Source organism: Taurulus bubalis, assembly GCF_910589615.1.
Source record: "Taurulus bubalis genome assembly, chromosome: 14".
Taxonomy (NCBI): domain Eukaryota; kingdom Metazoa; phylum Chordata; class Actinopteri; order Perciformes; family Cottidae; genus Taurulus; species Taurulus bubalis.
In genome coordinates this window covers 6,224,800-6,241,459 of record NC_136602.1, presented here as the reverse complement: position 1 = coordinate 6,241,459, position 16,660 = coordinate 6,224,800, and the positions used below count along the sequence as shown (strand labels likewise).

Here is a 16,660-nt window from a genome sequence, read left to right as displayed (position 1 = left end):
AATTTAAACGCAGTCCATTTGTATTTCTGAAGTCACACAATGAAGCCCCAAAGATTCCTGACTGACTCAGCACATAAATGGAAAAGTAAACTTTCAATTACAAGTAGGAAAAAGAAAAACCACCAAGATTGCAGCGTTGTGGTTTTCCCTATGACTGCAGCCGCGATGGAAATAAAGCTAGAGAAAAGACAAGCTGGATACAGGATAAGTATCTGGATGCACACACACACACACACACACACACACACACACACACACACACACACACACACACACACACACACACACACACACACACACACACACACACACACACCGGCTGGCTAAGGTGCTAATGTTGGCCGCGTTTTATCCAAGTCAACATCTGATCCCGTTTTCCCCCTCATTTTGAAAATTGGTGTCCCTTATCGCGCCCATGAACTGCCTTTGAACCAGAACTCACAAAAGAGGAGGAGGGAAGCGAAGCTGAACTTTTAGCTTCCCTGCTAAGATTTTTATAGCTCATGGGGAGAGAATAAATAGATTTCATGTGACGGATAAAGAAATGTAGCAGAAACACTTCAGGAATCACAGTCTGTTTCAAAAATGTTTTCTTTATTCTCCCTCTTGTGTTCATAACTCATTCAAAAACTTAACCCATGAAATGCAAAGTGATACTGAAATTCACAGAATACGTTTCACATATTCACATATTACACACATATTAAGTTTGCATATTAAGTTTGCTTTTAGGAATTTATGAAGAGAGAAAGAAAATCATTTTGGATGTGATAATGAAAGGACCGCCCTCTTTATCGGTGACCTCAGGTTGACCCCAATCTGCCCTCTCTGCAGTTATAGATACAATTACCATTTGGACAATTACTGTATCAACAAAATATGAATTACATTGGAAAGTCTTCATGACCAATAGCTGTTTTGACAGGATTTTTTTGTGAAGATTCAGGCGACATATCAAAAGAATAAGCTTTCTTTTCGACAACAGCTACTTCAGGGAGTAAAACAAAATACTGTTTCTGGCTCATGACTACATTCTTCTCATGCCTGCCTTGAGGGCGATCGTGAGCGCGAACACTTTAATCGTCTGTAATCCCTATATGTATCAAATGAAATTCAAAACACTGTGAAAGTGGCCGCTCATAGAAATGAATCTGGTGCTGAATCTGCAGCTCCCCTCAGCTTTATGGAGCTTTATAGTGTTTTTCAGCTCATTGTGTGTCTGTCCAATCCACAACTTTACTGTTGTAGTTATATCTCAACGCTCTTGTTGCGTCGCTTTTAGAGAAAAAGCTGTAAGTTGATATTCAATTAATATTCATCAGAGGGAAGCAAACATCACTTTTAATGATGGAAATCAGTCGTTTTTGTGCCTAAACCCAACCAAACCTTAACCAAAGCAACGTTACGTCATACAACTTCTTCTGTTTTTTATCGTGATTTGTGACCGTCTTGGCTAACATAGACAACTGATGTCATAGGTCTGATAAAGGGGTGACATGTCTTGCTAGAGGCCATTGACAAAAGTAAGTCATAAGTAGTGTAAAATTAATTTATAAGAAGCAAAACGTGTTCCCAAATGTTACCATGATCCTCCTATCTGCAGCTGTGAGCTTTGAGGCAACCCTTTGGTCTCCACATTAAAGCACCTTCATGGTCAGGTAGAAATCTCCAGCCCATAGAGGGAGCTAGTGAATCGCTGAGATTTTGTTTCGGTTGTATAATACGTAGCAATGGCGGTTAGCTTGTGTTGCGTCACCTCTCGAGTTCCCATGCACCCTCCCATCAGTTGACCGGTCGCTGACCTGCGCAGCCGGTGGCACTGGAGTGAACTCCGGTTCAAAACGTCGCCGAGTTCCCAGTGGCTGAGCGTCCATCAGATAACAACCTTGGCAGAGCAACGGGGCCCTGCAGTGGACATAATTAGGCCGGGCTGTTTGTCTCCCATTATTTTTTCTGCCACACAGCTTCGCCCCATTCTCTGCCTATCAATGACGGCGGTAAGGTGGAGGGTGGAAATGCCTGGTGACCTCAAAGGTGACCTCAGCAGTGTCCTCAGAGGTGACCTCAGGGGGAACTACACTGTCCTTTTTGTTTGTAATGAGGTCAATATATGAAGTAAATACTGTGGATACTTCTAATACTACTGTTACAACAACTCTGTACTACTGAATATTGGGTTTTTATACCAAATTGACCATCATTTTGTGAGTTTTGGCTGCAGATTATTGTTCGTGCACCAGGTGACTTTTTGATTGACCTTTTAACGGCAGAGTATTTTATTGTTATTGCAGATAAAACCTACTATGGTTGTGTCATCTGCATTCATTTACATGTTAACAAATCTGTGGGATGTAGAGATTAGAGCTGAGGAGAGAGCATGAAGCCCAAAGAAAGAGCATCACTTCATGGTGTTATAGATATGGGCATGTAGGTGTTAGAGGGATCCAGATGTGATGGTGTGTGGGGAAGGAGGGAGCGTGTTTATAACTGCATCATCAATGGCTTCTGATGCAAACTGGTAAGGGTTAAATAGGGGTAGAGCAGGTTTTTAGGTCTGCAAGGATCATGTGCTCAAATGAGACCGATGTGAAACCTCCCATACAAGATGATGTCAGTTAAAATAACCAGACATGACATAAATCAGTCCAACAATATGAATGTAAATACTTTTTCTGGATTTTTTGTTCCCAAACTAATATGTTTGAAACACCTGGACAAAAAAATCATCAAGAATTATAAACATGTTTCTCAAACATAAGAGAATGACACTTAAGACATATAAACATCCATTGTCCTGGTTTAAAGCAAGATATGACAAACTCGTAAAACGACAAGTGTTTTTGTTTTTCATCTTCTAATTTACTCTTTACATCAACTGTACAGCAGCTACATCTCATACACTCAGTGAATGCATAAACACGACAAATATATACAGACTCCTTAAAGCAGAGAAAGTGCTATCTCCTTCCACGAATCCATCCGTACATAAGAATTCACAGCGTGTCTATTAGGCTTCAAGACCCAGACAGAAACAGTCCTAAAATTAGACCATTAATAATAATAATAATACAAATAATAATAACTTTACTCTCTCTATATATGCTGCTCTAAACAATGAAAGATTTCTATGTACTGGCAGTGAAATAAAGTTTTATGGACAGTCCTTTTACATTACAGGTTAGTGTCTATCTATTCATAATTACAGCAAATAGTGTTACAGATAGAATAAAAAGCACAACGGAAATGATACATCTGCATTTTAAATACAGCTTATTCATAATGCTACTTCATTTGATACACACATAATAGCACTGTAAAGGATATACAGTATGTTACATTCATGTTCAAAAAACAGAACAGTTTGAATGTATTTAGCTTGATGTTTGGGTAGTTCCTGGTTGTGGGAGTTATGTGTCAGAATTAAGTGCAAGTTCCATCAGTAGAAGTGTTTTAGCGGTGGAGATCAATGCAAAAAGAAATTATGACAAAGATAACTGAATATGAGTCCAGTTTCTGCTGTCCAATGTGGGTCTGGAATTATTTTTCCAGGATTGAAGAAGAAAGGAACACAGAAATGGTTTAAAAGTCTGTGAAGTGAGTCAGTTTTCAAAAAGTCTGTCGTGAATCTTTAAAGTTTTTTGTGAATGCAAGTGAAGTGAAATACTGGTGACTTGCTCCTTCAGCACAGCGAACATTCATGACCTGTGGATGTGTCCTTACTGATGCACATTGATGTAAAAGCTACAAAGTGGTACAACAAATGAGTGGATTTTATCGTTTGTAAATCGCTTGATCGGAGGCAAGAATCTGGAGCTAAGATGGCTTCATGGAAAGTCTTTCTCTCTTGTTATCGACAGTAGATGTGTGGTCTCGGTCTTAGAACTCATGTCAATAAAATGCAACTTAAGTCGGTTCACTGGGCACTTTCGGCAAACCCAGATGTTCTATACGGCGACACAGACTTGCTTTTGAATCGCACCTTGTTACATTAATTACCTTAAAAAAAAGAATGTTAAATATTGTAAAAAGTGAGGAATGCTGCAGGTGAACGTATCCGGTGATGAAAAAAAAGATTGTGCTACAACAGAAAGTGGTTTCTTAGGTTTGGACCAAACCAGTGTGGAGACGATGACTTGCTCCTAACCAGCAGTGTAAGCCCCGGCTACATGCCCCGGGATATGAAAGGTGGCCTGAATCGCACCATCAGGCCCGGCGAGGTGCTGGTGCCTCCTTTCTTAGGCTTTGGACAGTTTCTCCAAAAGCAGACTGAAGGTTGATATGCATTTTGGGTGAGTTTTTTTTTTTGGAAAGTCTTTTTTTAATCTAAAGCGGGTAGTTGTAGGTGAAATTCACATGCAGCCCGTTGACCGGGTGCACTATCGGCACCGTCTGCATCTTGGGAAAGTTCTCCGTGGCCAGAGTCCATTTGCAAGTCCCGATCAGCTCCACTGCCAGAGTCTTTAGGATCACCTTTGCCAGTTCTTTCCCTACGCAGCTCCGCACGCCACCGCCGAACGGCACGTAGCTGAACCGATCCGCCCGACTCTCCTCCCGGTCCGGGCCGAACCGGTCCGGGTCAAACAGCTCCGGGCTCTGGAAGACCGCGGCGGTCTCGTGAGTGTCCCGGATGCTGTACATTACACTCCAGCCTTTGGGGATCTGATAGCCCTGTGAAATGAGAAAGAAATCAGTCAGTTTGGTCCATTTTTATCTTTTCAAATCTGCACAAACTCTAACTCTTTGGAGTGTCTTAAATAGAATAATAATGATTAGTTCATTAATATCAGCATATACATTTTTCTTTATAAAATGTCCGCTAAATTTCGTGGAAAATATGCTTACTCTCAGAGCCCTTTGTTGTTGAACTTTCATTTTTGACACAAGTTAAAAAGCTACACACATTTTATTACTTTTTCTCTCATTTAGTTTCCAACTTCATTTTTTCATTCATTCATTCCTCCCAATAATCCAGAACCTCTTTATAACCTAATCCTAATTATTTCGGAGTTTGGATTCCCATGTCTAGGCTTTAACAAGATGCACTTGAATGAACAGGCATAACAACATTCTCAATACTGCAATTACCTCTCAGCTTATACCCTGAGAAAGAGGTGCATAAATGGCGTCGTGCACTACAATTGTATTCTGGGAATTAGTTTTAAACCTCGATTGTCCTTTCGCAATAAGCGCGGCAAATTGGGGGCACGCTGAGGGCAGGAAGGGCCGTGTAAGGCCGAGGGATGAGGCCATGGCGGGGCACTTTCTCAGCAACGGCCAACTCTGTTTGTGAACGCGTCTGTCCGTTGGAGTGCAGCGAAGCCTGCGACAGCGCAAGTGGACTAAGACAGAATTCAATTGAATGCAAATGTTCTTTCACCTTTTGCACGAAGAGTTAATTAAAGATCTCACTACCTGACATTTCATTTTTGCTGCTAATAAACCAGTTTCAACTCACTCATAAACAGATGTATCTCCATAGGTAGAAGCTGTGCTTTTAAAATGATGACCAAATCTTTCAGTGTCACAAACCACCCTAAAATCCAAATTTGATCCATTCGATTTATTTACATTTGTGTCTAGAATGTCTAAAAGAGCCGTAATTAAATGATTTCCTCCCATCCATCTCTGACTGAGTAGACCTCTATATAACTCTGTAGTGTGCAAGATGTATGGGCCCAAACAGGAAGACATGTGAGGAAGCCTGCGGCGAGCTCATGCGCCCGGTGAACAACTTTCATAGGAAAAATTGGGGCACCATCTTTGAAGGCACTATCCAAATTGTCTTTTGTGCATCCATTCGCATCACCTGTTTGGACTTGCAGCTGTGAGCATGTAGAAATCGCCGCTTACAGGCAAAAAGTTAACACGGTATGAGCGGTGCAGGAACTTTTGGCTGGCTAGTGGTGCATATCGTCATCACTCATATTGACTTCTCAAACCCTAACAATGCCTTTTGACATCTCCAAGAGAAGGGGGTCTTTGATGCTTTGTCTTCAAAACAATAGATATCTGGTGCTGATCGATTTATTGTTACTGCAAGTTTAAAAGTTGGTCTTTGGAAACTTAATCCCTCCTTGTTTGTAGTTCTAGAAGGAAGCATAGATTTGGATTCCTTTGTACCTGTTGAAATTGCATTGCATGTCCAGGAGACAGAAAGCCCACCCAGACCAATGGTGTACATCTGAATGGTATACTCCCGTATATTGAACTTACGTCTAGTTCAAACGTCTGCAGGGCTGTCCGATAACCCCCGGAGACTGGCGGCAGGAAGCGGAGCACCTCTTTGACGACACAGTCGACGTAGCGGAGCTGGCTCAGCTTATCCAGGCTCAGGTACGGCATATGAGACTGCGACTGTGGGAAACCGTCCCTGTGATTCTGGTGATTCTGGCAACCTCCGTTCAGCAGGCAACTTGTCTCTGTGTCCGCAGCGTCCTCCTCTTTCTCCGCGGCGACACCCGATGGGCTGCGAGCGCCGTGGGACTCGTAGGCGAGGCCCTCGGCCTCCAGCTCGACTCTGGCCCTCTCCACCACCGCTGGATGGCGGAGCAGCTGCAGAATTAGAGACGTGGAGGCGCTGGCTGTGGTTGAGTGAGCGGCGAAGATCAGCTCTACTGCTGTTTCCTGCCAGGAGGGAAGTGGAAAGATGGAATTGGATCAATTTACTTTAAATTCACATTCAAAATGAGGTGGTCCTCCACTGTGGGTTATAGAGAAGTCTCATAGATAGTGTCGTCTGATCCCATCGTTACTGTCAGAGACCTTCCTGAACAATAAGTCTGCATCATAGTGTCTGCCTCACTCTACCTTGAGCTCCTGGATGCTGAGCTGCTGGCCGTGCTCCTTGGAACTGGACAGTATGTAGTCAAAGGCGTCGTGATATTCTTCCTCCGCCTGCTGCCGCTGCATCTTTTCCTCAATGATTTTCTCCATGTTGGCATGCAGGATTTCTCTGGCTTTTATTCCCTGGATAGAGAACAACCCCAAAAAGGACAATATTAGGGTATCTTTACTTAGTAGAAACATTTCATTTGCAGAGAGCAATACCCAACTTACTTTTACTCACTTTGATTCTACGCCATATTAGTTTTCTAATAACCTCTAAAGAAAGGAACCTCAACCTCTGACACAATGGGGGTTTTTTCACAATGAAAAGACAACTTTTCCTTTCATCCATGTTTTTGGTTATTGGATTCCAAAATAGTCATTATAAGCTGTACACAGTCACACTTTGAGAACTCGTCTTCCTTTTTGGGACAAAAATATAGAAAATCATTTGATTTTAGAGTGAATATTTGGTTTGAAGTACCAGAACTAGTTTTCTAATAACTTCTAAAGAAAGGTCACAAGACTGAACTCTGACACAATGGTGGGTTTAGGGTAAGGGCAGTCTCATAGTGTTTGTGATACTGCTAAAACCCGGACACTATACTGCTAAAACCTGTACCAACCCTGTAATGCTGGACGAATAAAAGACTGGTAAAACAGTGTGTCTAAAGATGAATGTCTTCATTCTCTCTCTCACCTTGCGTAGCCCACTGAGCGGAGCGTCTATGGGCAGCGAGAAGAGGTTGTTCATCAGCTGCTCGAAGGTCCGGGCCAGAAAAACGATCCGTTCCTCCTCCATCTGCAGACCCAGCAGCACCCTGACTGCGATGCGGAACGTCAGGGACTTGGCCGCACTGTAAACGTCGATGGCGTCCGGCTCCGAGCACCACTTGGCGATCTCAGACTTGACGACGTCCTGCAGCCGGGGCAGGTAGGACTCCAGAGCCCCCCGGCTAAACACTTTAGCCAGGATCTTGAAAGGGGAAAGGAAACAAAGGAGAGAGGCGTCGTAAAAAGTTATAACCTTCTACACGACAGTCAACACCTTTCAGTAAATACTCACTAAAGAGGAGGAGTTAGGACTGGATAGAGGTATAAGGGAAAGAGGTAGAAAATAGAGGACAGGACAGGGTGAATATTAGAGGAGGACATAATGTAAGCACTGGAAATGTTTGGATAAGATGGAGACATGATTCTAATGAGCAGATTGTACGATAAATAAGGGAGTGGGTCTCCCCACTGTATTTTCTTTAGTCCCCTCGATAATTTAACTATACCTTCGGGTTATTTAGAGGTCATTGGTTATACAAATTCACCCCCCTTTCTTACTTTTCTGTTCCTCTTGTGCAGGTCTCCGATGGAGTTGACCAGGGTGTTGGGTCCCAGGATGATGCGGGTGCTCTGGGGCCACTGGGTGCACACCAGACTGTGCTCTCCCAGCAGGATCTTGCGGATGTTTTCCGCGCCCGTCACCCGGATGACGGGCTTCCCAAGGAGGTGGGTCTTAAACACGTTGCCATGGCGCTCTCTGCGCGAGATGTGGAAGTTGGAACCCTGTAGCATGAAGGTTACATTTTAATTAAGTTTGACACATTTTAGGCAACAATTTGGTGACATGCATGCTATTTTATTGAAAAAGACTCATTTGCATTTCCTGATTTCATTCTTCAAAATTCCACCGCCTGTTTTTGGTCCATGTGTGTTTGCTGGTCAGCAGGGTATTGCAAAAAGTCTCTTGAGGGGCCAAGACACAAAGCATTGCTTTGCTTGTTGGTTTTTGGTGCAAATCTATTTTTATCTATTTTTTACGATCTCCTCACATTGAGGGGCAGTTTTTATTGTCACATGAACTACTAGTTTCAAATTTCAACATTTAGAAGCAGGAGTTGGCAATGGGAATCTTAGATATCAGACTCCCTCCAATAATGCTAATTAAATAGGAATATAAAGTAAAAGTAAAAATAATACGCATAATGGTAAAAAAAAATCTGATGGTCAGGATTGATGAACCTTTGGCCCCCTCTGCTTTTACGTTATGAATTATTGAGAGATTATAGAGAGAATTTTGAGATTTACATTTATTTTAAATAAATAAATACAATTTAGAAAAAAGTCCAACTGAAATGGGAAAATTTCCAAATTTGGGGGTAGATAATAAAGAGCATCACGTGCTGTAACGAGGCGCTCTGACTGCGTGGAGTGGAGGAATAGTGTGAGGGACAGAGAGGTGATGGGATGAGAGTGCATTCCTCTCTGAAGAAGACCCAGAAAGAACGACAGAGCGAGAGGGAGGGAATGAAAGAGAGGAGGAAGTTTTGAACAGAAAACGTCTGTTTTTCTTCCGCAAGAAGGAATTACGCACCGAGCATCAAGTCCGCACATGTCGCATTAACAACAGAACGCAGCCTGCAAGAATCTGCGCAGCTTTTCAAAGGTTCCCTAAAACATCATCAATGATACGATTAGTAAATCCTACCGCGATTCGGTATTTACCGGATTAAAAAATGAAGTAACCTTGCGATAAAAATCCATAAGTGATGAACATAAATAAAGGAAGAAACGCAGGAAGCTAACCTATATTTTGGAACGCTTGTAAAAATAAATAAAACTACAGCAGCCTAGACGTGTCAACGCTCACCTGGAATAGCCAGTGGAAAGTCTCTCCGACCAGCGGCCAGCCCATGGAGCCCTTCGGCAGCGGCAGGCTGCTCTCTTTGTCCCGCGTCAAGCTCCAGCGGATGCTCCACAGCTGCCGGGTCAGCGCCAGCAGCAAGAACGCGGACAGGACCGAGGTGAGCGCGGTGGCCAGAGCCGACAGCACCCCGAACTGGGCCAGGGGTAACATCTCCTAAGAGCCGGTCCGCTTCCCAGCATCCACCTGTGTCCGTGCGTAAAGGCGCTTCTGTCCCGTTCAAAGCGACGGCGTCCAGTGTCTTCTTCTTCTTCTTCTTCTTCTTCTTCTTCTTCTTCTTCTTCTTCTTCTTCTTCTTCTTCTTCTTCTTCTTCTTCTTCTTCTTCTTCTTCTGCGACGTAAAGTCTGTCCAAATACAAATACATGTGTGTTAGCCTGGTCTGGGTTGGTTTGCCTCAGCTCCACCAGACAGCGGAGAAAGAGGGGCAGTGTGAATCTCAACTCTTTCTGAACTCTGGAGACAGCCAATGGCCGAGAGTCGTTATAAGCTGTTATTACAGCTAGTTAGAGGATAATAATAACAGTAATCATACAAGCTGGACTTGGGTCTCCCTATCCAATCAGAAATATGCAGTGAGGATGCGCTGGGCTGATGGAATGTATTGCAATGCCTCAAATCAAAATAAGGCATTGCCTCCAAATATAATACAGTAATCAGACCGGATGGATGCGCCTGCAGGCTCATATAGTTTACTCTAGATGAAATATATGAGAAACGTGCGTAATTCTCTCTTGTGAGGATACTCCCCTTCATTCCGCTACGGCTACTCCTTCAAAATGAGGAGTATAGCTGTCAACTATTCCAAATAGTTTTACAGGTTTACATGCGCCGGCTTGTCTATTAGGTTATGCGCCTTTATAGGTACAGTTCAGGGGGCTCACCCCCCCCGGGCGGCCCGAGGTTTATGGAGCAATGGCAATAAATCAGGTTTTTTTTTTTTTAAGCAGAAGAAGAAAGGGTATTTGAATACAGTAGGCTATACAGCATGAAGCGGATTAACAGGCCTGGCAAAGTAAACTCGAGCTGAGAGGAGAGGAGGAAAGGAACAGGATGAAAACAAAGTTGAATAAATGAGTCACTGGGCGACATAACGAGAGAACGTCGTGTCCGCGTAACGAGACCCAGAGAGAGGACTTACCTCCACGCAGCGTCCCGGCAGCTGTGCGGGGAAATCCGTGCAAAGTTTCTTTCTCGCCTTCTCTGCCAAAAACCGGCGACTATTCCTCCTGAGTGCGCGGGCTGCGGGGGGTTTTATAGAGGAGGCTGCGCGGCATGATCCACCTTCACAGGATGACGTTGGTCTGAATATGTTAAAGAGGCTCGTTCATTCACCGCGCAGACCGGAGGAGAGATGGGAATCCAACAAAAAAAAAAAAAAGGGAAACGGTTTAGAGATCAGAGCAAAGACGCAGCGCGGTGCGCGCGCGCTCGAGAGAGAGAAAGAGAGAGAGAGAGATAGAAAGAGAGAGAGAGAGAGAGAGAGAATGGAGGAAACTCTCAGGTAGCCAATCAGCTGGAGCCGCGCAGAGTTTAGAGAGCTCAGTGTTTCAGGTCTCCGCATCCCAACTGCCTCTAAATCGGATAATAATAATAATAATAATAATAATAATACATTTTATAGAACGCTTTCCAGAGGCTATTACATACGTTAGAATGATCCAAGTAAACAACACGATGCAACTATACAACACAATTAGTATTCACACAGGTAACATGAGTTGTGACGTGAACATCAGCTTGGTGTCGGATGTGTTTGGGGAGAGAGTTATGAAGGGGCAGCTAAGAAGACTCTGTCCCGAGAGCAGCCGGGACTAAACCTGCACATCTACGCGGTAGAAATAGATGACGCAGCACAAAGGAAGTCCAAAATAGATCTTCTTTCTTTTTTTATGCCTTCTTGAGACTTGAGTTGCACAATGTTGGCCTGTGTAGCTTACAGATGAAAGTGCATCATATTTTAACCCGGTAACGGCCTCATCCAGATGAGATGGATAATACACAAATTGGCCTCGATTTAACGTGAATACCACAACACTCAACACACTTTGTGCGTCATTTATTTGTTATACGTGACTGGATCTATATGTTTTGGTCAGCGGAAGCGGCGACGATTTTATTCCCCAAAACATTCAACTATATTTGTTGTTGTTCGATGATATTAAAATGACAATTTTCCAATCCGTCCAACAAGTCTCCAATCCGGGTATATTTCTGGATTATGGTGATGAAGATAGATGCGTAATTTCGTGTTTTTCTCGTTCCAGTACACAAACGAAAGCGTTGATTAAAATAATTTGTATTTGAAGCTCACAAATGATTTGTGTGATTAAACTGAGACCTGACCATCAAGAGCTGGATTTGTAAAATCGGACCAATCAGCGCAACGTGCGCCCACCTCCAGCTGTTATCGGTGTGTGTGTGTGTGTGTGTGTGTGTGTGTGTGTGTGTGTGTGTGTGTGTGCGTGTGTGTGCGTGCGTGTGTGTGTGTGTGTGTGTGTGTGTGTGTGTGTGTGTGTGTGTGTGTGTGTGTGTGTGTGTGTGTGTGTGTGTGCAGCCCGAAGGGAACTCGCTTTTTTTGTGGAGTCAGCAGATAATTAATCTCCGGTGTTCTGCTCGCTTCTGTCATTTATGTAATCAAAATGTGAAGCTGCAGATGTGATGGAAGTTTAAAATTCCATTTAAACCATTGTTTTCATTTGACCACGCGACAGTCATTGCTTTAAAATACGCATTTTAATTATTTTTAACTAATTCCAGGTTGTAATAATAGTCCTACATTACAATCTGACGTGTTTGTAGGTAAAAATCAGTTATTGTTGTGCCTTTATCAAAAAATAATAATAATATTACAACTCTTCTTTCTTCGTGTTTAAACTTGATAATTAAACAGTTCCGTATTATATTCACAGAGTAAATCTCCAGCTGACATTCAATAGCTAAGCTCTGGGGAATTCCCCCAAATACATCATGAAAAAGGATCTTTCATATCAGCTGTCAGGCAGCAGGTTGAACTCTGTTCTGTTAAAGGGAAGGAAATTAGTTTTGAAACCGAATCACTCAGAAGATTAACGCAAACGGTATCCATGTTATATTATCCTATTATTATTAGTATTATTACTATTATCATTATTATTAAAGACTGAAAAGTCTTCGTTCTTGTTTTTTCGGCCGGGTTATAATTAAAAACAGTGGCAAACTTTCCTCTCTGAAGCCGTGTCTTTGTGTTCTGACACTTTTAGCTCTAATATGCTCAAATAATATTTTAGAAACTAATTGAAATCCCTGTAGTCCAGCTGCATGTAGAGAGTATAATAACAATAATAATAATAATAATAATAATAATAATAATAATAATAACTTTTAGGATGTTATCTAATTATTTGGACTTAAGTGATAAATGATATATGTCATGTTTTAGAGCACTTTTTATTGCAGTATGGCTCATATACAACTTTGCATATCATGTGACCTTTTCCTGACTTTTGTTGGTCAAATGAATGATGTTTAAGAAAGAAAAAAAATCTCAGTTCTGATGAACCTTATCATGCTTTAGTCAAACCTACAATGAAAGTGTCTTTAACTGGAATCTAACATTTGTTTCAGCTGCACGTCTAAAACATTTCAGAGGGATTAAATGTCTGGTGGGGCTTTTACAAAAAAAAGAAACCTCAACATTAACAAATAAAAGTTTCATTGAACAAAATAGTTATTTAAGAGTTTTAAATGACACCATCATGGATGAAAGCTTCACCAGTTTTGTTCAAATCCCTTCAGTTCAAATTTGAAGCTTGAAGTGACTCGTCAATTTAATAAAACAAGCATAATAGTTCTTCTCTCTCCCAATGTTTCGTCTCTCCTTCACCATTCGCCATCCATCTCCTCCTCTCCTGGTGTTTTCAGCGTTTCTTTTTGTCTCCCTCCTCCTTCTCCCCCCCGCCTTCTCCTTCCCTTTGTGATCACGTTCAGTTCATACTTGTGTCAGAGCGTTCCTGCCTGTCAGCTCCCATCACAGAGCGCCTGATCATTAATAACAGCAGCAGGGAGGTTTTCAGACAGGAAGAGCGGCGGCGTGACGTCAGCCGGCTCCTGCAGGTCAGGTTGTCGAGGGAATCCCAAGAGAGGTTCATTCAAGTGTGAAGCTGAAGGAACTTCTGGCATTGTTTTCATGGTTTTGTCGAGCGCTCCTATCAGTTATGATAGCAAATCATAGCTGAGAACTGGGGACGCATTAGTGGCATTGATAAAAATGCATCTAATGAGGCAAGAAACAAAGATCACAGTTTACATTATACCATATTTTGACTTACAGAGATTTAAACCTCTCTGCAGATAAACAACCTACTTCTTCTTGCTGCTTATATAAAAACACATCATATCAGCAAACACTATATGTGTTCACAATACCCCAAAAAATAGCGTTGACTTAACAATTATCAATTTGTCATTTCAAGTTCTGTATTTCTGCACGTTTATTTGGACACAAAGCGGTTCATTCATGTAATTCAAGTTTGGAAATCAATTTACAAAGTCATGTTATGATATGGGAAAACAATCTGCAGTCATTTTAAAGTGTTCACTGTTTTCATTTATTGTCTAAAACATGAAGAAAAAAACGTAAGTGTCTCAAAATTCAGTAATCTTTCAACTGTTAAATAAACCTTTAGAAATGTTGGGTCTGATCTGTAGGGATTGATGGTCTCTCTAAACACACACGCTAAGGTGCATTTCCTCACTTCCCGTGCTGTTGTCCCATCACACCATCCAGCTCTGCTCCGGACACTTAAAGGGCCATTCCGCTAATCCTAATCCTGAGCTTTTAAAAGCTTCTGTAACGGAGATCTCCCTCCACGCGGCGCCTCGGGCCGCTACTTTCACAGCGGTTTATTCTCTAGATCACGTCTCTGGTTTCAACCTCAGACACTCTGGAGACCCAGAACACATCAGATCTCATTCCTTTGACTCCAGAACAGGAACACGAGGGAACAGAAAAGATGTCGTCTCATTGAGCCTCATCGGAAGGGAAGTTTACATTGTTGAGAACTCAAGATGGAGATGTAGTGGGAGAATGTATCATGAGACAATAACAATAAATAAAATGTACACTGTAAACATTATCGCTTTGTGTGTGGGTCTGTGTGTGTGTGTGCATGTGTGTGTGTGTGCAGGCCGGAGGGCTGATGAGTTGATAAGTTAAGACGGAGTTTAAAACTGATCCTCCATCTTGGCTCAGATGTTGGGTTTTCTGGTTTCATCACATCAGAAGCATTCAGACGCTCAAAAGTCTTAACTGAGACTCTAGAGGGTCACAATCTGAAAAAGTCTTCTTCACATCTGTTGGACTCTGGTGGTCGAATACATGAACGTTTAGAAGACCACATCCTTTGGATTCAAATGGTGTGATCACAAGGTCCACATAAAACATTTTATTAAGTTTTTGTATCCAATTTTCATTGAGGACATTTTGCTCGGTCCTCAGAAGACAGTTTGAGGCTTCAGACTTCTAGAGTTAGGCTTTGAGTCATGTTTAGGTTGTGGTTAGTTCTCTGTTTGTTCTGGGCGAGACGTTCTCCTTTGTTAATATTCTCCAGTCATCGTCCATTATTTATTATATCTGGGAAGCAGACAGAGAGCGAGAGAGAGAAAGTAGAACATGCAGGGAGCGAGGGAGGCAAGTAGGAGCATGCTGGACACACTCACACAAAGCCAAAGACACCGGCTCCTGTAGATGCTCCCACAGCTATATGTCAATGCATTAGCAAACATACATTAATTAGCATCGCTTTAACAGACGGCTTCATGTTTAATAAAGTGTTTGATATATAACCTTCATGAACATCCCTACGTCCTGACTCACACGTCAGAGGATGAACCCTCCCAAAAGAACTTTCTGAATCGATGAAATCGAATCAATATCCAGTTTACCGACTGTCTTGTGACCTCTGACCTTTGACCTCCCAACTCCTGGCGGCTCATAGGTTTACTTTTTTTTTTTTACGCAGTTGCACTTGTAACCCCTGAAAAACGTCTTGTCATGTCAAGAAAAATCCCCTTTTTTATTCCACAAACATGTCTGACTCCCCCAGACGAGCTGCACTCCCCTCACCGCAGGATAATTCAGGTGTGTGTGAAGATGTCGGCCATCTTATCAGGCTGCAGATCAGCCGGTGAAGTGTGTGTGTGTGCAGAGAGTAGAAAGTGCTGTAATGTAAACACTGGATGAACTGTGGCTGCTGTCAGCCCGAGGCAACGCGGCCCTGACAGTCTGAAGGCCTCACTTTGATCTGAGGCCTGCTAAATACAAGTGTGTGTGTGTGTGTGTGTGTGTGTGTGTGTGTGTGTGTGTCAGAAAGAGAGAGAGAGAGAGAGAGATACTAACATGGTGTGTTGTGTGTATGTGCAGATATGTGTTTTCTAAAGTTTAGTGTGTGTGTGTGTGTGTGTGTGTGTGTGTGTGTGTGTGTGTGTGTGTGTGTGTGTGTGTGTGTGTGTGTCTGCATGCTTCTCTGGGTCAGGGGGTGTCTCCTTAGGTTTGATGCTGACGGAGTCTGGCAGGTGCTAAAATCCGCTTCATCTCCTGCTACCTGAGCCTGACACACACACACACACACACACACACACACACACACACACACACACACACACACACACACACACACACACACACATACACACACACACACCTAAACAAACCACCACCTTTTCACTGCACTGCCATCCTCTATATGTCTTGCCTCCATAAAGTGAAAGGGCCTGAACAATATAAATATGTCCTGTGTTACGTTGCGTAACATTTGGTTTCAAGTCTACTTTCCAGAGTTTTGTCTTATCAATATATTTCTTGTATTATTGTTTTATTTAAAAGAAAATTGCCCTTATTTACATACACATGCAACATTGTGTGGCTGTTTAAGATTATTATTGGTTATTGTTTTACTCCAAAAAATGTAATAATGCATTCACATTAGACCTTATTCAGAAAAAAAGGTTTTGTTTCTTCGTGAATGTAAACCAAAACTGATAAATAACCTGGGTTAAGCTCCATAAATTAAATATAGGCCTCATACGGCACTTTTCTGTATAAATGATGAGTACATTTCCATTTTCATAGGATCAGCCAGGATCATGGAGTTATTAAGCAG

General features: G+C 42.4%; 1 protein-coding gene across 1 annotated transcript; it reads right to left on the bottom strand.

Moving 5' to 3' along the window:
- Positions 1-4,323: 4,323 nt before the first annotated feature.
- cyp26c1 (cytochrome P450, family 26, subfamily C, polypeptide 1) lies at positions 4,324-10,800 on the bottom strand (the record flags this gene model as incomplete). The annotated part of the gene is made up of 7 exons (XM_079229614.1): positions 10,660-10,800; positions 9,467-9,865; positions 8,158-8,382; positions 7,526-7,801; positions 6,808-6,966; positions 6,214-6,624; positions 4,324-4,668 (listed from the first exon to the last, which is right to left on the bottom strand). Exons 2-7 carry the CDS (start codon positions 9,671-9,673, stop codon positions 4,324-4,326), a joined length of 1,623 nt encoding a protein of 540 aa, XP_079085740.1. The 5' UTR covers positions 9,674-9,865; positions 10,660-10,800.
- Positions 10,801-16,660: the final 5,860 nt, after the last annotated feature.